We start from the raw sequence: 27,779 nt of genomic DNA, 5'->3' as shown, positions 1-27,779 counted from the left end.
ATTTTTGTCAAATTTTGGACGACATACTAACCTATGACATTTTTGTCAAAATTTGGACGACATACTAAACTATGAAATTTTTGTCAAAATTTGGACGACATACTAAAGTATGACATTTTTGTCAAATTTTGGACGACATACTAAAGTATGACATTTTTGTCAAATTTTGGACGACATACTAAAGTATGACATTTTTGTCAAATTTTGGACGACATACTAAAGTATGACATTTTTGTCAAATTTTGGAAAACATACTAACCTATGACATTTTTGTCCAATTTTGGACGACATACTAACCTATGACATTTTTGTCAAATTTTGGACGACATACTAAAGTATGACATTTTTGTCAAATTTTGGACGACATACTTAAGTATGACATTTTTGTCAAAATTTGGACGACATACTAAACTATGACTCTTTTGTCAAAATTTGGACGACATACTAAAGTATGACATTTTTGTCAAATTTTGGATATATACTAAAGTATGACATTTTTGTCAAATTTTGGACGACATACTAACCTATGACATTTTTGTCAAATTTTGGACGACATACTAACCTATGACTTTTTTGTTAAAATTTGGACGACATACTAAAGTATGACATTTTTGTCAAATTTTGGACGACATACTAAAGTATGACATTTTTGTCAAATTTTGGACGACATACTAAACGATGACATTTTTGTCAAATTTTGGACGACATACTAACCTATGACTTTTTTGTTAAAATTTGGACGACATACTAAAGCATGAAATTTTTGTCAAATTTTGGACGACATACTAAAGTATGACATTTTTGTCAAATTTTGGACGACATACTAAACTATGACATTTTTGTCAAATTTTGGACGACATACTAAACTATGACATTTTTGTCAAATTTTGGACGACATACTAAACTATGACATTTTTGTCAAATTTTGGACGACATACTAACCTATGACATTTTTGTCAAATTTTGGACGACATACTAAACTATGACATTTTTGTCAAATTTTGGACGACATACTAACCTATGACATTTTTGTCAAAATTTGGACGACATACTAAACTATGACTCTTTTGTCAAAATTTGGACGACATACTAAACTATGAAATTTTTGTCAAATTTTGGACGACATACTAACCTATGACATTTTTGTCAAATTTTGGACGACATACTAACCTATGACATTTTTGTCAAATTTTGGACGACATACTAAAGTATGACATTTTTGTCAAATTTTGGATATATACTAAAGTATGACATTTTTGTCAAATTTTGGACGACATACTAACCTATGACATTTTTGTCAAATTTTGGACGAGATACTAACCTATGACATTTTTGTCAAATTTTGGACGACATACTAACCTATGACATTTTTGTCAAAATTTGGACGACATACCAAACTATGACTCTTTTGTCAAAATTTGGACGACATACTAAACTATGAAATTTTTGTCAAATTTTGGACGACATACTAACCTATGACATTTTTGTCAAATTTTGGACGACATACTAACCTATGACATTTTTGTCAAAATTTGGACGACATACTAAACTATGAAATTTTTGTCAAATTTTGGACGACATACTAACCTATGACATTTTTGTCAAATTTTGGACGACATACTAACCTATGACATTTTTGTCAAAATTTGGACGACATACTAAACTATGAAATTTTTGTCAAATTTTGGACGACATACTAACCTATGACATTTTTGTCAAATTTTGGACGACATACTAACCTATGACATTTTTGTCAAAATTTGGACGACATACTAAACTATGAAATTTTTGTCAAAATTTGGACGACATACTAAAGTATGACATTTTTGTCAAATTTTGGACGACATACTAAAGTATGACATTTTTGTCAAATTTTGGACGACATACTAAAGTATGACATTTTTGTCAAATTTTGGACGACATACTAAAGTATGACATTTTTGTCAAATTTTGGAAGACATACTAACCTATGACATTTTTGTCCAATTTTGGACGACATACTAACCTATGACATTTTTGTCAAATTTTGGACGACATACTAAAGTATGACATTTTTGTCAAATTTTGGACGACATACTTAAGTATGACATTTTTGTCAAAATTTGGACGACATACTAAACTATGACTCTTTTGTCAAAATTTGGACGACATACTAAAGTATGACATTTTTGTCAAATTTTGGATATATACTAAAGTATGACATTTTTGTCAAATTTTGGACGACATACTAACCTATGACATTTTTGTCAAATTTTGGACGACATACTAACCTATGACTTTTTTGTTAAAATTTGGACGACATACTAAAGTATGACATTTTTGTCAAATTTTGGACGACATACTAAAGTATGACATTTTTGTCAAATTTTGGACGACATACTAAACGATGACATTTTTGTCAAATTTTGGACGACATACTAACCTATGACTTTTTTGTTAAAATTTGGACGACATACTAAAGCATGAAATTTTTGTCAAATTTTGGACGACATACTAAAGTATGACATTTTTGTCAAATTTTGGACGACATACTAAACTATGACATTTTTGTCAAATTTTGGACGACATACTAAACTATGACATTTTTGTCAAATTTTGGACGACATACTAAACTATGACATTTTTGTCAAATTTTGGACGACATACTAACCTATGACATTTTTGTCAAATTTTGGACGACATACTAAACTATGACATTTTTGTCAAATTTTGGACGACATACTAACCTATGACATTTTTGTCAAAATTTGGACGACATACTAAACTATGACTCTTTTGTCAAAATTTGGACGACATACTAAACTATGAAATTTTTGTCAAATTTTGGACGACATACTAACCTATGACATTTTTGTCAAATTTTGGACGACATACTAACCTATGACATTTTTGTCAAATTTTGGACGACATACTAACCTATGACATTTTTGTCAAATTTTGGACGACATACTAACCTATGACATTTTTGTCAAATTTTGGACGACATACTTACCTATGACATTACATTGACTTACTTTCATGTCTTATTTTTGTTTGTCCCCAGAACGAAGACAAGTGTGGACATAGTGTGAACAGATTTAGGTCCCTACAACAGGAGTAGTAACTGGAGCGCACACACACACACACGCACAGTCAAAAAAGGGACTGTCATTCTTCACTGACAAACAGGAAACTTGGGTTTCTGGTCATTTTTAAATAAAAACAAGAGCATAGAAAATTTACTTTAAAGGTCTTTCACCATATTATTACTTCAAATGTGCTTTTTAATTTTTTTTTGAAGAAATAGCAAAGAGGGGACTAAGATCCTTGAGCGACGTCTACCTATCAAATAGGGGACCTCCCACTGTTAAAGTGAAAGTGGCTGCAGCCATTGTTTCACCTAATGAGTGTCTGTTTACTGCCAAGCCTTTCTTTGAGTCTCCAAATAAATGATCATTCAACTTGAATGTTATCAACATTTAAACCTTTTTCTGTGCCACAATTAAAATTAATTAAAATTAAATAATCTGGTTACTGGAATTATACAAATAAAAAAACAAGTTTATTTTCAAATTAGATGTAACTTGGCTGATCTCAGTAATCTCAAGTACTGCAGTATTAGCAGCAACATTGACTTTTATCTGGGATTTATAATGATCAAAAATTATTTTTTACCCTTGTCCTGTCCAGCAGGGAGGCAATCACACACACACACACACACACACACACACACACACACACACACACACACACACACACACACACACACACACACACACACACACACACACACACACACACACACACACACACACACACACACACGACACTCATGTTTGTGAAGGTTAGAATTTATGGCTAAGCGGTTGCATGTATAACTCTTTGTTTGCTTAGTGGTGCGGGGCAGTTGGCATCTGTTCGTGTGTTTATCAGATATATCTGCTCAGAACAGCTGTTGGCTGATGAGAGCAGAGCTCAAGAGTTGCAAAACCAAAACATTTAATAAAAAAAAAATAAAAAAACTGAGCTGATTAGAGCTACAGAGTTGTTAGAGCATGACATTTTCAATTAGTGCATTATAATAAACCTTGGGTGTAAACACGTGGACACTGAGAACTCACTACTCTTTAGGGTCATTCTTGTTTATTAGAATGAACTTGTTTTTACACGACCTGAACATGGGTTTTATTTTCACCTCACAAACCGATGTATACATTTGTCTTTTTACATTAAATGTTTAGTTTTAAACACCTTTTTGAAAGATTTCTAACATGTTTAGGTAGGTTTATATTTTCCTGTTATTTTTTTAATATATATATATATATATATATATATATATATATATATATATAATATTATGTGCACTGCCTATTTAAATCTGAGTATCCTCGAAAAGAAAATCTAAAAATATATGTTGTGTTAGCGAGAACACAGTAAGAACCTGAAGAGTGGAAATATTAAATCATCCACAGTGACTGCTGAGGAAATTGAAATAATTGCATTTGTCACAATATTCAAAAATAAAGTCGTCTAAGAATGACCTAGACTATATGATGCATTTAGACCAATGAGTCAGAGCAGCTAATCACCACATTGATTTCCTGGCTGGATACTGACTGCCTCATACTGACCCATTAAAAGCTCAGTCGAGAGAAAATGGATCTACTTTATTAGACCTAATCCCAATGGATGATGGTCTGCGGCTCCAGGTAATATCCTCAAACCTGACTGCACTTCATGTGGAGCGTCTTTAATAACATTACCCTGTATCTATGTATATATATATATATATATATGATCACCTTTCTTTCGCTAAATTATTTTTTTGGGGGTCAACGGGACAGGGTTTTCACAGAAAAAAATAGCATTCACGATACAAAGGAATGATGTTTATGATATTAAGCATGCAACAAATTATAGTTATCATCATCACTTATTCTATTCGATTAATAGATTAGTTAATCCCCAGACTTTAAAATGTTGCCATCCTCAAAAGGCTTGTTGTGTTTTGTCCCGAAACCAAAGAAAAGTTGAAAATGTGTGTTTCTGAACTAGATTATAACTATTGTTATACACTGTGTATGTGCACATGTAGGTACATGCAGAATATACTGTATGTGAATGTGTTTTTATTCTTCTTATTATTATTATTATAACTATTATATGAATATAATGTACAGTGTGTAACAATAACAATTATTATTTCATGGTATCTATTAATATGTACAATCGCGCAAAATCTATTTTGGGTATGTATATCAGTACAAGCTGTATTATTTGATTTACTAATCTATTAATTGAACTGTTCTGTTTATGTTATTGTTGCAATTGCTATTACTACCATGACTACCATGATTATCATTGTTGCTTAACACACACACACACATACACATACACATACACATACACACGCACACACACACACACACACACACACACACACACACACACACACACACACACACACACACACACACACACACTCACATAACATGCCCTGCCTGACATAACTCAAACTTCACCTCACAGTGTTTGCCTTGTGTTCTGTTTTATGCGACCATCTCATGTCATTGTTCCTCATGTTATTTCACTGGTAAAGTAGAAAAAAGGAGCTAAAATCACTGGTTATTTCTTGACACAACACAGCATGAGCAGTGTCCTCGTGTGCGTTTGGCTACCGCGGTATCTTTTATGACAATGACCAAACAGATGTCCTGTTACCTCGTAAATGTACATGTTTTGGTCATCAATACAAAGACTTTAGCCAGCGCCCCCCTTCAAGTATTCAACACTGAGCAACTGCAAGAAAAAGTTCACTAATTCTCTCATCTTTATCCTCCACATGAGGGTCATGGGGGCACTGTGACAATCCCATCTGACATGGGGCAAAAGGTGGGCTCACACCCTGGACAGATCACCAGTCCATCACAGGGACACATAGAGACAAACATCCATTCACACTCACACCAATGGTCAATTTGGCAGTCTTGTATAAAGTACTTGAAAGCGATACTTGAGTAAAAGTACAAGTATCTCACCAGAAAATGACTTTGGTAGAAGTTAAAGTCACCTTTTAGAATATGACTTGAATAAAAGTAAAAGTACCTGACATTTACTGTACTTAAGTATTAGAAGTAAAAGTGAAAGTATGGTTGGCCGTTCAGCTGGGTGTTGGTGGTGGTGGTGGGTTGGCCCTGAAGAAAAGGTTAATGTTTTGAAAAGAAAGCAATTCTGCCTCGATTAGTATTTCCATTATCAATGTAATAATGGAATAAAAGTCACAATGTGTCTTGTTTTTGTGCAAATGGACTGGAAAGAAAAGCATTCAGTGAAAATAAGACAGGAAGGAATTATGTTGCCACTAATATCCACTAAATATGAGACATATTCACTGTGTACCATCTTCAGCCCATGATGTCAGCTCCACAGGCTGATCAACAAAAATAACTGCATATACAAGACTCTAACTGCCTGTGTCCTGGTGATGTATTGATGTGCACTAAAGAGGCTGCTGATGTATGAGAGAGCCACTGTATGAATAATGGACAATATCAGTCTTAGTGCTGTCGATTTTAACTTCTTCAACCAGTCTTTCATTGTCTGCCTGCCCCACAGTCTGTCTGCTGGATACTGGATTTACAGTAAGGTGCCTGACATCTTTCTAATCTAGAATAACACAATTTTGTTTTCACATGTGCCCAGAGTTCCACAAGGGTCTGTGTGACTTGATGTCATCTGTTCATATCCGCATTGCACCAACTGCATTGATGGGAAAATGATGGGAAATTTCAAGTCATTCCGAGATACTTTTTGTTTTTGAGAAGAAAGTCAGCTCACTGTCAAATTGCATCAGGGAAAATGGATCATTTACTGAATTTCCAAAATTCATGAAAATGATTAATTAAGAGATCTGCAAATATTTTCAACGGATCCTTGTTCAGGGCAATGCCGACTATTATGATGGTACATTTCAAGTCATTCCGAGATACTTTTTGTTTTTGAGACTAAAGTCAGCTCACTGTCAAAGTGCATCGGGGAAAATGGATCATTTCCTGAATTTCAAAAATTCATGAACATTATTCCTTAAGAGGTTTGCAAATATTTTCAACGCCTCCTTGTTTAGGGCAATGCCGACTATTATGATGGTAAATTTCAAGTCATTCTGAGATACTTTTTGTTTTTGAGACTAAAGTCAGCTCACTGTCAAAGTGCATTGGGGAAAATGGATCATTTCCTGAATTTCAAAAATTCATGAACATTATTCCTTAAGAGGTTTGCAAATATTTTCAACGCCTCCTTGTTTAGGGCAATGCCGACTATTATGATGGTAAATTTCAAGTCATTCTGAGATACTTTTTGTTATTGAGACTAAAGTCAGCTCACTGTCAAAGTGCAGTGTAAATTTTGTGAATTTCAAAAATTCATAAAAAATTATTTCTTAAGAGGTTTGCAAATATTTTCAACGGATCCTTGGTCAGGGCGATGGCGACTATTATGATGGTGAATTTCAAGTCATTCCGAGATACTTTTTGTTTTTGAGACTAAAGTCAGCTCACTGTCAAATTGCATCAGGGAAAATGGATCATTTCCTGAATTTCAAAAATTCATGAAAATGATTAATTAAGAGATCTGCAAATATTTTCAACGGATCCTTGTTCAGGGCAATGCCGACTATTATGATGGTACATTTCAAGTCATTCCGAGATACTTTTTGTTTTTGAGACTAAAGTCAGCTCACTGTCAAAGTGCATCGGGGAAAATGGATCATTTCCTGAATTTCAAAAATTCATGAACATTATTCCTTAAGAGGTTTACAAATATTTTCAACGCCTCCTTGTTTAGGGCAATGCCGACTATTATGATGGTAAATTTCAAGTCATTCTGAGATACTTTTTGTTATTGAGACTAAAGTCAGCTCACTGTCAAAGTGCAGTGTAAATTTTGTGAATTTCAAAAATTCATAAAAAATTATTCCTTAAGAGGTTTACAAATATTTTCAACACATCCTTGTTCAGGGCCATGCCGACTATTATGATGATACATTTCAAGTCATTCCTAGATACTTTTTGTTTTTGAGAAGAAAGTCAGCTGACTGTCAAATTGCATCAGGGAAAATGGATCATTTCCTGAATTAAAAAAATTCATGAAAATGATTCATTAAGAGATCTGCAAATATTTTCAATGGATCCTTGTTCAGAGCAATGCCGACTATTATGATGGTACATTTCAAGTCATTCCGAGATACTTTTTGTTTTTGAGACTAAAGTTAGCTGACTGTCAAAGTGCACAGTGTCAAATTACCTGAATTTCATAAATTCATAAAAATAATTCCTTAAAAGGTTTGCAAATATTTTCAACGGATCCTTGTTCAGGGTGATAATGCCGTAAATTTACAGAAATTATTTACAGTGCACAATTAGTGCGGAAGTGCATTTCATCTCCTGTACTTGGACCACAAAAACATGACTGAGTGATCTTTTTTCACACTTTGCCGACTCATAGGGCCTCCAGAGTCCCAAATATAAGTATTAAAAAAAAAAAAGTTGATTTTGCACAATATTCCCCCTTTAATATTAACTGGCAAACCTACTGACTTTGACTTTTTTTGCATGTAGATACAGCGCGGCGCGTCTGTATCTACAGGCACTTATCTGAAGCAGTCAGAAGTTCTGTGACTTAAGAGCTTTTTGGACTTTCTTTGGGTTCAGGATGGTGTTCGTCATATCAACTGCTTAGTGTGGACTTGAATTCCTTTTTCAAGCTCCTTCATGCTTGAAAATCTGCATAAAACTACATGTAAACAGAATGATGACAGAATATTTACGGACACATTTCCTGCTGGTCTATTCGTAAGGGATTAGTATTTGCACCCACTCACCGGTTCATCCTCCACATGTGGGTCACAGGGGGGCGCTGGTGCCAATCTCAGCGGACATAGGGTGAAAGGGATTAGTGTTACCTGGGGTAATTGTGTGGAATCATTTTACCCAAGGTAAAAGTTGCCGCAATCTTTACTGATTCTGACAAAAATGACTGAGAAGCCCTAGTAATAATTACTTTACCTATATACCTCCTCTTCATGTTATACTAATCCCATCTGAATAGGGCTACACATGCACAGTATGCTCGACTGAAGTGGACCCTCAAGAATGGAATCGTGAGCTTGGAAATGTTTAAGCCGTTCTCTGTGGACGCAGAATGAAGTGTGACCTGGCCATTACTTTATAAGTATAAGAAAATACAAGGAAAAAGACAAATAAAGTGAAAGGAACATTATTTTACAGCTTTATAGAACATTTCAGAACAGTGTTTTCCAGTCCTGGTTCTCGGGTGACCCCTGCCTTGCATGTTTTAGATAATAAGTTGATAATTTCATCAACTTTCCATCATTTGTCTTTGGGATTTTATCATATCAGCAGCAGGAGAAGACAGAGTTGTATAACTGTACTTTCTGACTTCTGCATTAAAGGTAATGGCTCTGAGCTGATTGGCCTCATAAAGACACATTTGATCCGAAAAGTGTCATCATAGCCTACTACAGTCATGTAAACAGAGAGAGAGAGAGATTAGAAGGCATCAGACGCATGGGTCTGCTATTTCATAAGCCCCTCGTTCCCTGCAGAGATGTTTGAAATGCCATCAGTGAGATTGATCCTTCACAACACCTGTTCAAAACACTGTTTATTGAGATAAGTTAACATGTTTTCACCGACAGTCACACGCCGAGGACATGTGGCTCATGCGGCTGAATCGTTTTTTTTTCATGGCATGCGTCCGAGTTTGTACCTCCTTTGTACCAGTGTCGCATAATCGCGGTCATGACGTCCTTGTATTGATTCTCCAAAAAAACAAACAAGGACTCTTCAGCTCCAGCTGTCCAACCCTTGGGAGCACAGAACGTGGGATTACAATCCAATTTAAGATGGAGATGCGTGTTGTTTTCCACACTCCACGTCTACACTGTGCAGGATACAAGTATGAAAAGAGGAAAAATAAACGGATGGAACAAAGGTGGAAATTTGGTCCTTTGAAAGGCTATCTGATAATGTATAACCTTGCTACTTACAGGCTGACATAGATGCAGATTTACCTAGATTTGACAGCCTTGGTTTATGCATAATCATGTAGTTGCATTATGCACACACACACACACACACACACACACACACACACACACACACACACACAGAGACACACAGAGATGCACTTGTCCACTTATGTGCCGCTTACGCTTCATATTAAATTGCGATTTGCCTTTCCTCTGTTAGATGAAGCTAGAGCAGAGCTCTCTGCCTGTGTCCCTCTTTGCCTCTGCCAGAACAGTTTTGCCTCCTCCCGGACTCCATTGCTGACCAGCGCATACAGCACGGGGTCCACCACACAGTTCAGACTGGACAGTGCCAGTGTGCATGAGAAAAAGAAGTGCATGGTTTGCTCAAACTGGCAGTAGGAGCCATCAGGCAGTGTGTCCACACTGTAATAGAAGACTAGTGAGCGTATGAGCAGGAGAATGTGATACGGAGCAAAGCATATTGAGAAGATGCCAATCACGCCAAAGGACAGAAGCCGGACCTTCCGCTTGGCCTGGGCACCCAGCCCAGGACTCTGGTCCACGGTAGCCAACACTCTCCAGTAGCTCACTGTCAACACCAGCAGGGGCAGCAGGAAGCCGATGGCCACTCGGATCAGGTTGAATAAGGCAACAGTCCACTCCATAGGGTAGGTCTCATAGCAACGGTCGTGGCCTTTCAAGTCATCGTGGGCGTCTTGGAGATTGTCGTAGATCAGCACCATGATGTGCAGCACCACCACAACAATGTAAACTCCGGCACACTGCGCCCAGGCGTAGCGTGATGTGCGGTGCGTCCTAAAGCGGAGTGGAAATGTGACCACCAGGCAGCGATCCACAGAGATACAGCAGAGCAGGTAGATGCTGATGTACATGTTGGAGTAGTAGAAAAAGCCTGCTACACTGCAGGACTCGGCACCCAGACGCCAATGGTGATCCTGGTGGTAATAATTGATCCAGAGGGGCATGGTGAATATGTAAAGGAAGTCGGAGATGGACAGATTGAGCAGGAAGATTCCCAAGATGTTTTGCCGCCGCACCTGTTGCCAGATCGGGCCCAGAGTGAGCACATTGAAGATCAAACCAAAAATAAAGACCAGGATGTAAACAGACATCAGGACGTCACTGAAGACGCTCTCTCCGATTTTAACGCACACCGTTGAGTTTGCGGCGGTTGTCACCGCTGATGTGATTGTGGCGTTCATTGCCCCTTTTTTTGGTTTCTGCCGCTTTTCCTGGTTTGAAATTCACCTGCAATCATAAAAAGAAAGTTGTGTCAATAGTGCAGTTAAAAAACATTTTGTATCCCCCATTTTCATTTCATGGTTGAGGGAGAATGGTGAGGCTGCTGTTTCTGAATGCGAGGCAGTTCTCAGGTTTGAGCACATTGTTGAATTTTAGAGATTCTAGAGAAGGCAAAAGCAAAGATCAGCTCCCTGATGATGCACAGTTTGCACTGTATTAGCAACTGAAATTGCCCAAAAAAGAAAAACATGCCTCCTTATTGCTTCAACTGCACTGTGGAGGAAAACATTGAAACTACGAGCATTAAGGAGCTAATGACGATATCAGATTAGACGTGGAAGCAACTGCTCCCAAACCCCGGAGCAGCTCACATTATGTTGCTACTTTTTTTTTGTCAAATAGTCTATAAAATTATTTGCAATGATTGCTCTGTGTGGTCAGACTGTGGCAGGCAGGGGCTGCACCATCATCACCACCATGAAGCAGCAAAGTGAGCATTTGCATTTTATAGTAATCCGTGCTTGATACAACCAGAGTCCAGTTTATCAGAGCATTATAAACCACAGTCTCTCCCAACCATTTAATTGTATATTGTGTCTTGAAAAGGAGTCTGGTGAACTTATTTGCACTATAGGAGGTAAATCGTGTATCTCAGACCTGGTCTATCACACAGACGTGGGTGTGACCCCTGCCTTCTCTATGCAGGGATGAAATGGCACAGAAAGGCCCAAAAAGAAGAAAAAGGCTACAAGAAAAACTGACTGATTAGATGCAACCTACAATATATACTTGCTATACTTTAGTAAAAATGAGCTGAAGGGCTCTCAGAAGAAGAGGCCTATAGTGCTCACTGTACAGCACTTTCAGTGAATTAAGAGGAAAAGCTCATCATGTTTAAATTAAAAATAAACCTCCAGCTGTTCTCTTAGACTCCTGAAGTACAGACTGAGCCATCAGATTTTTGAACATTATGCATTCAGGAAGGAAGTTTGATATATTCTACAATATCCACATTAGAAAAAACAGTTTTTCTTATTACTGACTCAATGATTTTACTTTACTATTATAGGACTTGGAAAAGGTACTTTCTTTCTGGTTTAATTTTCATGATATGAAAGCTTTGGTGTCATGTTGGTATTTCCATTGTATGTGTGACCAGACGTCCTCCTGCACCATCCTGTACATCCTTCTACCGTCTCTACCTGAGAGTGTCCGCAGAACCTTTTCAGCAACAGGAAATTAAACATTTGTCCCGTATCTCCATCACATCTCCTGATATTGTTTTTCTTACGGCGGTTTGTTTTATCACAGGCCAGACTCTGGTGCGTTTATGTGCTCAGGAAGCATCTAATGCCATTAACGTCGGGGCAGGGATAGGCTGTCCTGTCTAAACTCAATAATGGAGAAGCCATTTACAGTCAGAGCATCTTCAGTGAATGCTAATGTGCGCCTGCATGTGGAAATGGCTTTGATTTAATGGCTTATTCATGAAATTTCCCCCAAAAATGTGGGTTTGGAAACTACAGTGGAAAGTTTTGTTTAAAAAATCCTTTAGTCATCTGTCTGGCTGAAATGACTAACCGAAAATATTTAGTCATTCTATCTGCATATGTCTGCAGTTTTTTTTTTTTTGTTTTTTTTTTTTAAAAGCCTACTTTCATTTCTGTTGTATGCTCTGATTAAAGAGTTTTATCAATTTTCCATGTATTGCATTTCCATGTAAAGCATTTTTATTTCACCACACAAACCTTATATAGGCCTACTTTACTAGGCCCAAGCTTCAGTCCCATCTTCCATCCGTGCCAATTATGGACAGTATTTGTTAATATTATGAACTGAACTAAGCCTTTGTGTTATTGTACAGCCTTGTCACCAGTGAGGCTGTAAAAGAGCAAAACCTCATGCTCGTGAGTGTGTGTGCCAAAAACTAATTCCAACAAAATGGAAATATGTTTGATTTAATGCTTTATGCATTCACTCCCTAATACCAAGGCTGCATGTTAAGTGTCATAGTTTGCCCGCACTTCCAAAAAAAGTTCTTCTCGCTAAGAGAGTTCTGTGCTGAACCTTTGAATTTGTTTTGGTGACCACCACATGGAAGCCTAATTATTTTTGCAACACTGACTCACACCGTTAAGCATGTCATCTCTCACCCTTGACAGCAGTCCAATAAGAAAAAAAGGAAAAATACAGCCAACAAAGTTTCAAAATAAAGTAAAACATAACACAATGCTTGAAAAACCTCTTTGTTGCCGACGTGTTTAAAGTCTAGTATAATTTTCAGAGATCTCGCACACACACACACACACACACTGGGACTGTAATCAAGAATGACCTCACCTGTCGTTTCTGGTAAAAGGTGTGTCTGGGTGGTAAAAGAAAGCTGTCCACTGGGTGAAAAGTTTCACACTCATTCCAGAGCTGTATCAGAGTTCAGTCCAGGAGGGTCAGAGGAGCCTCCTTCAGAGCTGCCGACACGCAGCCAAAGCCACCACGGGAGGAACACATGGTGCTCTCAGAGGAAGTCCTGAGCGACACACACACACAACCTTGGGTGAGATGATCAGTCGTTGACAGGCACAGTTAAAATGTCAGCAAGGCGTGTGGAGCAGGGGTGAGATGAAGTGCAACAAAACGGAAAAGACACATGTAGGAAGGAGGAGGGAGGGTTGGGCTCTGCACATGTGCACAGAGGACGAGGCTTCAGGGGTGGGGAAACAACTCTGTACTGTAATGGAACAGATCTGCAGATGTGAAAGTCCTGAAGAGGTTTAGAGTATTAACAAGGTAATATAATGACAACGGTTATACAGTCTTATTTCTAACGCAATGTCCAGCTTATATAAATATGTGGTCACACTTTAGATTAGGGAACACATATTCACCATTAACTTGGTGCTTATTAACATATATAAGTCACATACTAGCCCTTTATTAGTAATCATTAAGCACGTATCAACACCTTATTCTACATAACCTTATTCTACCTCTATTAAGACATGAATTAAGATTTTTCCTACATAAGGTGTTAATATGTGCTTAACCCTTTGAGGTACTACTCAACCGTATGGTCGACCACACTTTAAGTCACTATATCTCATTGAAAAATGCATCAAGAAAATGAACTCACTAACCCTTAATGTGACTTGTTCTGAATGTTGTACTTTATGAAGTATGCAAACCAGGTTTATTATGAACAGACGTCTCAACCGTTTGGTAGAGGCCTGTATCTAACATACTGTAATATATATGTATATATTGATTGTTGTTATTGTACAGTACATAAAACGAAATAATAAAAAATGTAAATACATTTTTTTTCTTTCCTTTGTTTTTTTCTTCGTGCGTACTTTAAACGGTTAAAATGTACTAATAAAGGGCTAGTATGCTACTTATATGCATGTTAGTAAGCACCTAGTTAAGGGTGAATATTTGTTCACTAATCTAAAGTGTTACCAAATATGTTAAAAAGGAGATAATACGACAGTAATAACATGTTGTAGTATCCAGAGAATGAGATATTTTTGATCAAATTGAAAATTCATCCTTCCTTTTGTCCTACACACATTTCCCATTGCTATTAGCTAACTCCAAATAACAAAAACTATGACCATATTGTTAGCGAACTGAATGTCAGATTTTTATGTGAAGGAAATTCACTAACCGAGGCTTAATCTCCTCATTTTGCTTTTTCTTTTTAATCGATCACGTCTTTTCACATTAAAACTGAGCAAATGTAAATCGTTATTCTGACGCTACATTCTCATCCTTCACAAATCTTTCGCCTTGCATCGTCTTTCAGATCACAGTCATCATGACTTGAATGAAGTGCATCCTTTATTCATAAGAGGTTAAGCAGTGAGCTGAGATGGATTTTCTCATGTATTGAGCCGAGCTCTGTGCCAGGCACCGCTTATGAACCGTGTGGTCTTTCGGAAAAAATAAGAAAACCCTTTAGCAGAACAGTGTCCATGGCTCTTTCCATGTTTATAAAAACAAACTGTGAGTCTGCAATCTCTCTGTTAATGTGCTGAATAAATATTTACACGCAGCTGGAGATGCTGCGTGTTTTTTTCCTTTGCGTAAGAATGTGTACCTGAGGCCGGCTACACTGACAGCAGTGAAAGGAGAACAAGATTAGAAAGAGGAAAGTGGGTTTTTTTTGTGTGTGTCAGTGTTTCTTTGTATCGTCAACCGCAGAAGTGGGGCGGGCTCAAAATGTGGTTACCTGTATTTTCTCTGACAGCTCAGTAAAAGTGAGTCTATGACGTGTTGAAACTGTAAATTTTTTACTTTTCTCAAGTATTCAGAAGCCAAGGTGTCTAACTTTATGGAATGTATTACATTTGCTTCTACTGTCTGGAAACAGTATGAGTCAAAAGAGCAGATTTTTTTTGTGTTCAGTCAGAGTTTCCCATCTGAGCGGCAAAACAAATAAAACTATTACATGAAAAGAGAGACTTTCAAAAGACCCCTGCTTATTGACGCTGTTTTTCGAGGCAGCTGACCTTTGGAGGCAATTACTGCAAAGACATACTGACGTTGCACCGTGTCGTTTACACCATCAAACCTTAAAGGAGACTCTGTTCCATAGCATAATGACAACACAAGTGCATGAGTGGAACAGGAAGCAGAAGTGCTTTAGGATGATAAACATACAGCACTGCACTGTGCAAACAATACATGTGGAGGTCAAGCCAGCCCTGCAGTATATGCTGTCGTACTATGTCACTGTTACATGCTTCCTTTTTGTGCTCACATTTTTTCCAATGAACAATTAAACACTTAATTGGTGGCAACATCTTTACCTTTGTCAGAAAAGAGCAAAGCGATTTCCGAAAGTGAGATTGCATCCAAGTCCAAATAACGGATCCAGCGGCGACTCCATCTTCGTTGTCCTTGAATTAAAACAAAACAAATGTAACGTCGTTAGGAAAACACAAGCGAAATATAAAACTAAAACTATTAGTATTGATAATGTAAACATAGAAAGAGTAAATGAAATTAAAGTCCTTGGCCTGATCCTAGACCACAACATCTGTTGGAAACCACACATTGGCACAGGAGCACCGCCGTCCTGGGGGAAAACAAGACATATTCTCAATCAGAAAGCACTATACACATTATATTGTTCATTACTTTTATATACTCAGATAGACAAGGGGGGAGATCATTTAAGAGGGAAATTTTTCATTTTAAAGAAAATGCAGTGTGCCAGGACAGAACGGCAGTTCAATCCAGGATGGTAATGGAAATGTTTTAAGTGTTTAAAGCCAGAAATGTTCTTGTGTTGTACTGAGTAATAAATAAATTATTATATAAATATTATATAAAATATTGTAAATATGTAAATATTTGGCGATGGGATAAAGTAGTTTGTGAGTTGTGTGTAAAAGGAATGGGGTTGGTACATATAACTTTATACGTCTGCCTATTCCTTTTTAAACATGTGATGAGATGTAAATGTGTTGTTATTGTAAATGTTGCACGTGTTCAATCTATCTATCTATCTATCTATCTATCTATCTATCTATCTATCTATCTATCTATCTATCTATCTATCTATCTATCTATCTATCTATCAGCTTAAAGTTAGCTAAAAGACATTGCTAGCTAAGAGACGACATTGCTATCTATCTATCTATCTATCTATCTATCTATCTATCTATCTATCTATCTATCTATCTATCGATCTATTAGCTTAAATTTAGCTAAAAGAAGACATTGCTAGCTAAGAGAAGACATTGCTATATATCTAACTCTATTAGCTTAAAGTTAGCTAAGAGAAGACATTGCTATCTATCTATCTATTAGCTTAAAGTTAGCTAAAAGAAGACTTTGCTATCTATCTATCTATTAGCTTAAATTTAGCTAAAAGAAGACATTGCTAGCTAAGAGAAGACATTGCTATATATCTAACGGGGTCGTACCTATGTTCCCCGGGTCCTATGTTCCCCGTTTTTCCCAAAAAAGGTCCACTTTGTATGTGACAGGGGAACATAGGACCCTTTTTTTGAAAAAGGGTAGGGTTAGGATTAGGGTTAGAGAAAGGGTCCTATGTTCCCCGGTCACATACAAAGCGGGGAACATAGGACCCGGGGAACATAGGTACGGTCCCATATCTAACTATATATCTATTAGCTTAAAGTTAGCTAAGAGAAGACATTGCTATCTAGCTATCTATTAGCTTAAAGTTAGCTAAAAGAAGACTTTGCTATCTATCTATCTATCTATCTATCCATCTATCTATCTATCTATCTATCTATCTATCTATCTATCTATCTATCTATCTATCTATCTATCTATCTATCTATCTATCTATTCTATATTCTATTCTGATTCAAATACTGTACTTGATTTGCCATTAACTTTGCAGTAATTACAATAATTTAAATGATTATTACCAGGTAGTCCAGACACCATACACTTCTCTTCCTTATCTGTTCACGTCATGTTTGGTTTCACATTACAAGGCCATGAGTCACAGTGACGTGACCAACTTTTCCTCTTCAGGAGGAAAGCACCTTCAAGGAGTGTGACGTGTGCTGACATTTTCAAATATAATATTGTGAAAGTGTTTTTGTTCTTTGAATAATATTTTGCATAACTAAATCAAATTTATTGCTACAAAGTGTTCCTGCTAGCATTTGTTTTTCAGAGTAGAAAGGCCCAGGTGCCACTCAACAAACAAATAAGTGTATAATACATAATACATACACCACAGCAGTTCAATCACCCTGCCAAAACAGCCCAGTTCAGAACACTCTGTTTAGTATCATCTCTTTAGGTCCACCTTAAAACAAAACTTAAGGGGCAGGATATGACATCAGCCACAGAGGCTACTGGGAGATTTGGAAAAGTGATCATTTGCAGGCTCTAGCAGGCACATTGCCCTCATATATAACATGTATCCACTGGACAGATACATCCTCTGACGCTGGAAGTTTGTGTAGAACTCTGTGCTGCACTGTGGAGCCAAGAATAGAACTTTTCACAGACTCCACAGACTTCGTATACCGTTGCCCTCGCCACACAATTCAACATTGCATTTTCTCCTGTTCTTAGTCATGTTTTTGTGGTCCTCCTCAGTCTGAGTCATCTTTTTTCACCCTTTGTCGACTGATAGGACCTCCAGAATCCCAAATATGAGGATTTAAATGATTAAAAAGTTGATTTTGCATAATATGTCCCCTTTAATAGTAACTGCTTTTGTGTTTTGTTGTGGTGTCTCTATTTAACAACAAACTTTTAGTATTAGCATTCCATACCCTTGCACTTGGCCTTAATGTGAGGGTGAACTCAGCAGCTGCTGCTGACCGCTGAGGCATTTTTGTTTGCTCGATGGGGAAACTGCAGGTCACAGGTTCTGCAGTCACAGCAGCTGAAGAGAGAAGAGCAGTCAGAGAGAAAATGTTCATGTCACACAATTAGAGAGCCGAGGTTTCAGCGTCCGTGCAAAAACATCATCATCTGCTGTTTGTGGTGATCGGTTCAGCTGAGGGGGGGAGAAAACTTGCATGATAACCTCTCGAGAACACAGTAATTCAGTTTGGAGGAAAAGAGCGTTTTCTCCCGACCGACTTTATTAATACAGATCTCTAAAGCAACATCCCCGAGACAAAACAGTTTGTCTTATGCTGGCGGTAATAAATTGGCATAGTGTGCGTGCGTGCGTGTGTTCAGTCTCAATCTCAAACAAAGCTACAGACCTCATCACTGCACACTCCACTGAAGCTGTCAGAAATGAGCAGTGGGAGGTCTCCAAGGTTTAGATGACAAAACTCTGGATGAAAACACGACGTGATGAGAGTCATCGGTGGCTCTTTTGAGGTCTGTAATCTGGAAAAAGAAACTGCAAAAACATTTTATTTCTCACACGTCTCGACACAAATGATGCTGAAGTGAAAATAGTTTGTGTTGAAATGTGCATGATATTCCATCCTGCAACACCACAGCTCATACTTTGAGTGTTTGGTCTTTGCAACAACCCTCAGGTTCCTGCAGCAAATCCAAAAGTGGACGGATAAATGAGAGTGAGGGGTTGATGGAAGTGAAACAAAATGGCAGTTGTGGTGGTTAACGATCGGGGTTTTGATCTGACAAGATTGTTCTAATTCGCAGAGTGACTCGACAAGACTGCAGACGCCGCAGTCCGAGGCAGCCGCTTCAAGCAAAAACACCACAACGGACAATTGTGCTATATTTCAAATTAGGAGGCACCTCCCAAGGTTGTCACTCCAAGACCAGACACAGTGTAAACGTATGGCTTTATCCAGTTACTCTCCTCTCCCTCTGGTCATTTAGATAAGCATTGCTTTTTGCTGGTTCCGTGCGAGGCACAAAGACGTTATTAAACCCTGAAGAAATGCAGCTGATTGGACGTGACCAAGCCGTGCCTGCACTTGAAATATAAAAATGACATGCATTGACACAGAGAGAGCGCATATATCACATTGTTTGGCAATGGCGATGGATGTAGAGTAGGAGGAACACGAGTGCACTTTCACCAGAGCAGCGAGTTGAAGTGCCCCCTCATCACAGAATGGAAAGAACAGAAAAATAAAAAAAAATCACTCTTCACCACCATAGCCACATGCTCCTCATAAGTGCCACTCAGTCTGTAAAGGAGCAATAATATTGCATATTATGTGCAACAAACCCTTTGTCCCCTGACACCTTTTAATATTATGTGTGTGTATTCTCATTATATTATAACTCACAGTTAATTGTTGAGAGTGAGCGTATCCTTGAAACGTTATGACAGCATACCATTTTAAGAACGTTTAATCAGAAATGACAGTGCACACATGTAGGATAATCTGTCTTTTCCCCATAAAGGTAAATGTCTGTCTGTCTGTCAGAGTGTGAGTAGAACAGTTGTTCATTTCTGCAGCAAGTGGTGCTTGTTCTGTGAGAAGTGAGTCTTTTCCACTGAATGAACACAGGCAATCATTGCCCTTTAAATGCCTTACTGACAAAATGCTGATTGGCTGACACACATATATATATTTACACACACACACACACACAGGTGGAAAGTAATGAATTATGTTTAGTCACGTTGCTGTAATTATGTATTTTTTGTGTATTATTCAAAGTAATTTTTTTAATTTGTAATTTTCCCTTTACTTAAGTATGTTTTTTTGGAAGTGCTGCACTTGACTATTTTTTAAATCACTTTAATTAGAATTATTTTCTGGAAAACAATAAAAATCACAATAACTTTTTCAACAACCTACTTTCTAACTTTAACTTGAGCACCAGTACTTTTACTTAAATGTGAGTAATGTAATCAAAATAGTGGTATTTAAACCTTTATTTTCACTCGAGTTCACTGTATTTTTACTTGAGTAGAGTATTTCCGTACTCTTTCCACCTCTGTATATATATGTGTGTACGTATATATATATATATACACATATACGTATATATATATATATATAGATATATACATCTATAGATATATATATCTATATATATATACATATACGTATATATATATATAGATATATATATCTATATATATATACATATACGTATATATATATATGTGTATATATATATACGTAAATATGTATGTATACATACATATATATATACACACATACATATACATATACACATACAACATATCCATATACATACCCATATACACATATATGTACATATGCATACATATACATATATATACACATACATACATATACATAATATGTATATGTATGTATGTGTATATATATGTATATATGTATCATGTATATATACATACATATATATTATATATGTATGTATATACACATGAAAACGAAAAAAGTAAAACTTCCAAGTCAAAGAAATATTGTTCAAAGTTTGTATTATATGATACAAAGGATCGGATCATCCTTCGACTTGTCTAAACATATTTGACAACTACATTAAGTTCAGGTTACACATGTGTATAATAAACCATCATAACTACAGTATGTTTCATATTGTATCTAAATGAATCTACTTCATAGAAACATGCAACATGAGCGTGACAACAGGGAGCCAACAACTCAACCACACTAACTCTTCAAAATCCACCTCAGTCTCATCACTGACAATAATCTGCAATGTTCCATGGTTTAAGTAGAGCGGGAGCATCTACTGAGGCCGAAGCTTTGTGAATACAGTCCAAACATCTTCCATGACCGTTACAAGCTGTCATGCAGGGGGAAATAAACAACCCTAGGGCTTTTAGTTCATTTAAACCCACAATGCCTCCTTTAATCACATACTGTATACTTTCTCATTCGTGGTTCAAATTTCGAGTGGTAATTAAGGCTGGATTTGCTGTCGCCAGATCAATAGTTCCAGTTTTAAGCGGGAATGCATTTGTGAATACAAATGGCTTTGACTCCAATGATGTCGGCACTTTAGTAATTACCAGCACAGAGGATGTATTTTGTCACAATAAAGTGCTCAACCACTGAAAAGGGAGTGCAAGTCCAGTCAGACCAACTGAGGGAAGCAAATATGCAAATGATACTTCAGTTTAATTGGAGGCAGTTTCATTTTAAAATATAAACTCCAGTTTGTTTAGAAAAATACAATCAAAAAAAAAATATTCCCTTGTGGCAAAAACGGTGTTTCCTGCTTCACGTTGAAAGAAGCAATTTGTGATGAGAAGAACGTTTGTTTTTAAGTTTTTCACTTAACATTTGTGAGGAAAAATGATCAAATTCCAGCATAACACTGCCCCCTCTGACTTTGCCCTTTGAAACTGAGTTGAGCAGGTTTCAATATGAAAGAGTCCAACTTTTGAAGAAGATAGAAATAAAGGGCCGTGGTCACAGCAGCAGTGAGTCACTCACTGTCACGGCAACGATTAGAGGGAAGTTTTGAAGAACTCAGTGTAGAGGTGAGAGATAGGATTTAATTGCTATGAGACCGAGTGCTGGCCCACAGCAGAGTGATGTGTCAGTCTAAAACAGCTGCTGTTCCTGAGCTCAAACCACGCTTTGCAATTCACGTCTCCTTCAAGTTGACAATGTCAATTCTCCCTTCTCCCTTCTGTCCTAATTCCTCGCCTGCCTTCCTGCCTCTCTGGTCAGAGGATGCTGACCCTCTCGGTGAGGCCTTGCACGTCTGCGTCCTCCCCGACCTCCTCGTCGTCAGAGCCCGGCGCGGGAGGAGGAGGCACGAGGTGAGCGGGGTACGGCAGAGTGTGTTCGTGGGCAAACATCTGCCAGCGGCTGTCGTCGCTCTCGTGGGTGATGTAGCGCTCGCCGAGTTTGGTCTCCAGTTCCCGCAGGTCGAGCCACGTCTGATAGTCCTGAGGAGATGAGAGCCACAAATAAACTTGCAGGTTTTAGAAGCTCTGAATCAAATGAATCAAAGTTATGCGTTTGTGGTGCAACTCATTTGAGTGTGTGTGTGTGTGTGTGTGTGTGTGTGTGTGTGTGTGTGTGTTCTTGTACTTGCCGCATACTGAGGACCAGTGAGGGTTTTTAACCAAAAAAGTGAGGTCATTTTTACAAAGTGAGGACATTTTGGCCGGTCCTCACTTTGTTTTCATTGAAATAACTTCCTTAGGTAGCTATAACATGCTATACTCAATTTGTCAAAAAAAAATAAAAAAATTTTTTACATAGTATAGTATGATTTTTTCTCAAATTTTGGATCAAAATTTTTTTTTCAAAAAAGTTTTTCAATTATTTTTTCCAAAAAAATGTTCTAATTTTCTTTTCAAAATTGTTTTTCACATTTTTTTTTCAATAATTTTTTTCAAAAAAGATAAGACAAGAGAAAGTGATGGCTAAAACACTCTATTTCTTATTTGTTGAGATCCTCTCCTAGTCCTGACAAACATAAATAAACTAAACGGTGATAAACACTCACTCACTGACCTGCCTGCACTGAAAAATATTACTTCAAAATAAAGTCAGCAAGCTGTCTTCATATAACTTGATAAATGTGTTTTGAATGAACCCAATCACCGACTGAACAATGTTTTTACGCTGTACCTGTCTGCACCTCTGCTTCCTCTAAAATATTATAAAAACAAATTACTAACAACAGCCAACAGCAGCCACATGATCAAAATGTTTCATAGCGTTACATAAAAGTATAAAACAGTGCATGTTTGAGTGTAGAAGTATTGATTTGCTATGAAGACCATACCTGTAAATAAACATGGCTGAGACTCTTGTCCACGCTGTAACGTTTCCTCATCTTCACTTGAAGCAGATTGTTGATCAAGTCAGTTGCTGGAAACACAAACGTATAAAGATGAAGACACGACCGCCAGGGGAGCAGAGCACACAGTTATTATTAGTTGCATGTGAACGACACTGCGCCTGCATAATAAATAGTATGTGTGCCTGAGATGCAATGCAACACATGAACCATGTCTGCCTGGACCATAATGATGTAGACATTTGCACATTTGTGCATAACTTACAGGCATTATCTGGAACACCTAACATCATTTTTGAATTGGTGAATTAATTATTTTATGGAAGAGGTTAAGGGCCGCAGGTAAAAAGGAAATTAAATGAAATAAAAAAAAAAAAATTAAAAAAAGAGATTAAAGTAACTTTTTTCTGACTTTAATCTCAGAATTCTATTTCTTTAATCTTAAATCTTTCCCCAGAATTCTGATAGTAAAGACAGAATGACCTTTATCTCAGAATTCTGACTTTTTCTTGAATCTAGGCCTAATGCTCTTTCGATCCATATGTTATTGTGAGATATAAAAATATTTTTTATTTACCATCACTAGAGATCTGTTTCCAGGGGTTGGGAGGGTACATAAAGGCTGCATTGTGGATCTGGTCTTTGATATCTTCATCCTCATTAAAGGGAAACGTCCCACTCAGGCTGACGTACATAATGACGCCGACTGACCACATGTCCAGCGAGCGGTTATAGCCCTGGTTCAGCAGAACCTCCGGGGCCAGGTATGCGGGGGTGCCAACGACCGATCGACGGAAAGACTTCTCGCCGATGATTCGGGCAAATCCAAAGTCGCACAACTTCACCTGAGAGAGAGAAAACGTCTGATAAGTTAGGCATGTAATGAAAGTGCTGATATGACAGAACCATGGAGAGGTATTTTTTCAGAGTTGAGGACAGGTGAATGTTGAGGACAAGTGAATGTTGAGGACAGGTGAATGTTGAGGACAAATGAAGGATGAGAACAGGTGAATGTTGAGGACAGGTGAATGTTGGATGTTGAGGACAGGTGAATGTTGAATGTTGGGGACAGGTGAATGTTGGATGTTGAGGACAGGTGAATGTTGAATGTTCGGGACAGGTGAATGTTGGATGTTGAGGACAGGTGAATGTTGAATATTGAGGACAGGTGAATGTTGGATGTTGAGGACAGGTGAATGTTGGATGTTGAGGACAGGTGAATGTTGGATGTTGGGGACAGGTGAATGTTGGATGTTGAGGACAGGTGAATGTTGGAGGTTGAGGACAGGTGAATGTTGGATGTTGAGGACAGGTGAAAGTTAAATGTTGGGGACAGGTGAATGTTGGATGTTGAGGACAGGTGAATGTTGAGGACAGGTGAATGATGAGGACAGGTGAATGTTGAGGACAGGTGAGTGAGGACAGGTGAATGTTGAAGACAGGATTATGATGAGGACAGACGGATGATGAAGACCGGTGAATGTTGAGGACAGGTAAATGAGGACAGATGAATGAGGACAGGTGAATGTTGAAGACAGGATTATGATGAGGACAGATGGATGATGACGACAGGTGAATGTTGAGGACAGGTGAATGTTGAGGACAGGTGAGTGATGGGTTTACATATTTTATTTTGTCAGCACTAATTTGTAGGTTTGTCTTTAATTGGTGACTTTTTCAGTAACATGCTTATGTCACTACTCCATCATAACAGCAAATGTAGGGGATTAAAAAACAAAAATAATTCCCCGTTTCCATCTACAGTTACGGTAAACAATGTTTCTATTTCCGAAAATATGGATAATAAAATAACAGTCTGGATTTGAATGAGTAGTTTGACTATTTGATTGAAAGCTGGTGCTTAAAAAGAGTAGTAAAGAGGAGAATGGGCTCCAGTGTGTGCCGTGTGTGTGTGTGTGCGCATATACCGTTTACCTGTGGGAAGGGATCAGCTGAGGCAAGCAGCACATTCTCTGGTTTTAGGTCACAGTGAACGATGTTTTTAAAGTGAAGGTGTCTGAGCGCTGCAAGAATCTGCACAACCACAAAAACAGGATACGAATTAGCAAGGCGTAACACACCATGATGTAAGCCGTAGCGCTCAAATAGGTAGACCACACGAAGCATGCAGCGTAACAACGTCCCTGCTCGTGATAAGCAGGTGTCTCTTACGCATGCAGCAACGACTTGGTGTCACAGCATATGTACTCCTCCTGCACACAAAAATCCTCTCTGTGCAGTGGTGCATACACACCTGTGTAATGAGGAACTTGGTGAGCCTCTCAGGCAGTCTGCCTTTCTCACTGGAGAGGATCATCTCCAGCATGTCACCATGCAGCTTCTCCATCACCACAAACACTTTCTCTGGGGTCTCAAACATGCACTCCAGGTTCACAATGCCGAGGTGACGTAAACTCTGAGGGACAAAAGAGGAGGTCAAAGAAAGAGAAAACAACAACAACAAAGAACTTTGAGTGCAACAACAAAGAAATGTGTGATAAAAAATAGAAGTGAAGAGGACAGGGCTAGAAAGGAAAGAGCAGAGTAGAGGAACAAGAAAGCCACAGAAACAGACCATGTCAGCAGACATGGCAAAACCACAATGGGCAACGTGTGACATACAGAGAGGGGAAAACCAAAAAAAACAACTGGGTTTCATGACATTAACTCTACCTAATGTCATCACAGCGCTTTTCACGCGACAACCCGGTGAGTGTGCCAGTACCTTTTGTGTCTCACATAAATATAGTTAAATAAGTACAGCAAAGAGACAGAGAACCGTACCTCTGACGCCATCTGCTGGACGTGCGATTAATAAAAGGTCCAGTGAGCACAATTCATATCAATGGGAACAATTGAGAGAAACTGAATAGAATATTTCTGATTATTACTACATTGAATTATTATCAGAGGTTGTGTTTTGTAACATGACAATAAGCCTTTTATACGAGACGGCGAGTTCTACTCCTTTACTTAATAAATGATGAATAGAGTTTAAAGTTTAAACTCTAGTTTAAATGAGACCATGTTACCTATTTGTTAGGTTGTTTGTGTAGATTATAGTTCTGGATATTCAAGTAGAAAACGAGATATGAGTTGGAACTTCCTCTTTCTGTCAACTGTTGCTCAGTCGAAAAAATGTGGTAGAATTATTCCCCATTCATAACAGCCGTCATGCTCGACCAAAAAAAAATTTCCTAGCAGTCATGACCAGGTATCAACCGCAGACACATTCACTCAGTTACAATACATCACTTTATTTCAGTGTCCTTTTTCTCATAAATGAATATATATATACGCACATATACATGTATGTGGTAGAAGTCTAAAATCTAACAGGGAGTGAGTGAGGACAGGTCAATTGTTCTGCTTGTTGTCAGTTACCTGTTATGTTAAAGGGGACAGGAAATGTGGCTTTTGTTAGCCTGAGTTCACATGATCATATCTCAGTGTGTTGATGCTTCTGTGTTTGTGAAAAAACTCAGAACCAAGAAGGAAAAAAGTGTGGGGGAATTTCCTTTTAAATATAAACCGGTTTCATCAAATACTGAACCGTCTGTTCCTCAGAAATGAAACGTGAAACCATTTGTTTATTATGAGCTGTGAAAAATTACTGAAACTCAAAGCCCCGAATGAGTCATTTACAATGACATCACAACAGATACCCGAATCGTGGTGAATGACAGCTGTTACTGAGGTGTACAGTGTATGTGTGTGTTTACCTGCAGTATGGCCACCTCATTCCTCAACTGGCTCTCCTGCTTGGTGGGAAAGCGAAGCTTGTCAATGACTTTGACCGCTACGTCCCTCCCAGTCTTCCTGTGCTTCCCTGATGAAGACGAAAAATAAAAGGTGCGAGTGAGTAAACATCTGTGGTTGTGAACAGAACCTTTTGACATCCAACATACAATACTGTTCAAAAGTTTAGGGTCACTTAGAAATGTCCTTATTTTTGAAGGAAAAGCACTTTTTTCAATGAATATAACAATAAATGAATCAGAAATACACTCTATACATTGTTAATGTGGTAAACGACTATTCTAGCTGCAAACGTCTGGTTTTTAATGGAATATGTACATAAATGTATAGAGGCCCATTTCCAGTGTTCTAATGGTACATTGTGTTTGCTAATCTTGTTAGAGGGCTATTGGATGATTAGAAAACCCTTGTGCAATGACGTTAGCACAGCTGAAAACAGTTTTGCTGGTTCTTTGACAAAAGGGCAAAATTATTATTTTGAATAAAAATCATTATTCCTAATCTTGTCAATGTCTTGACAATATTTTCTATTCATTTTGCAACTCTTTTGATGAATAAAAGTGTGACT

The 27,779-nt window shown here is 37.8% G+C and overlaps 2 protein-coding genes across 2 annotated transcripts in view; both read right to left on the bottom strand.

The window, feature by feature from the left end:
- Nucleotides 1–9,827: 9,827 nt before the first annotated feature.
- Nucleotides 9,828–13,787, bottom strand: gpr184 (G protein-coupled receptor 184). The gene is made up of 2 exons (XM_083886452.1): nucleotides 13,634–13,787; nucleotides 9,828–11,299 (listed from the first exon to the last, which is right to left on the bottom strand). Exon 2 carries the CDS (start codon nucleotides 11,251–11,253, stop codon nucleotides 10,213–10,215), a length of 1,041 nt encoding a protein of 346 aa, XP_083742578.1. The 5' UTR covers nucleotides 11,254–11,299; nucleotides 13,634–13,787; the 3' UTR covers nucleotides 9,828–10,212.
- Nucleotides 13,788–21,353: 7,566 nt separating this feature from the next.
- Nucleotides 21,354–27,779, bottom strand: part of prkd2 (protein kinase D2) — a 38,994-nt gene continuing 32,568 nt past the window's right edge. The window contains exons 14-19 of the mRNA XM_083886737.1: nucleotides 27,175–27,281; nucleotides 25,707–25,868; nucleotides 25,388–25,486; nucleotides 24,030–24,297; nucleotides 23,438–23,523; nucleotides 21,354–22,589 (exon numbers count right to left, since the gene is read on the bottom strand). Coding sequence (XP_083742863.1) covers nucleotides 22,365–22,589; nucleotides 23,438–23,523; nucleotides 24,030–24,297; nucleotides 25,388–25,486; nucleotides 25,707–25,868; nucleotides 27,175–27,281 — 947 coding nt within the window. The 3' untranslated portion in view covers nucleotides 21,354–22,364. The remainder of the gene's footprint in view (nucleotides 22,590–23,437; nucleotides 23,524–24,029; nucleotides 24,298–25,387; nucleotides 25,487–25,706; nucleotides 25,869–27,174; nucleotides 27,282–27,779) is intronic.

Source organism: Microchirus variegatus, assembly GCF_963457635.1.
Source record: "Microchirus variegatus genome assembly, chromosome: 3".
Lineage (NCBI taxonomy): Eukaryota > Metazoa > Chordata > Actinopteri > Pleuronectiformes > Soleidae > Microchirus > Microchirus variegatus.
Note: the sequence above shows the minus strand (reverse complement) of the source record. Positions and strands in the feature narration are given on the sequence as shown.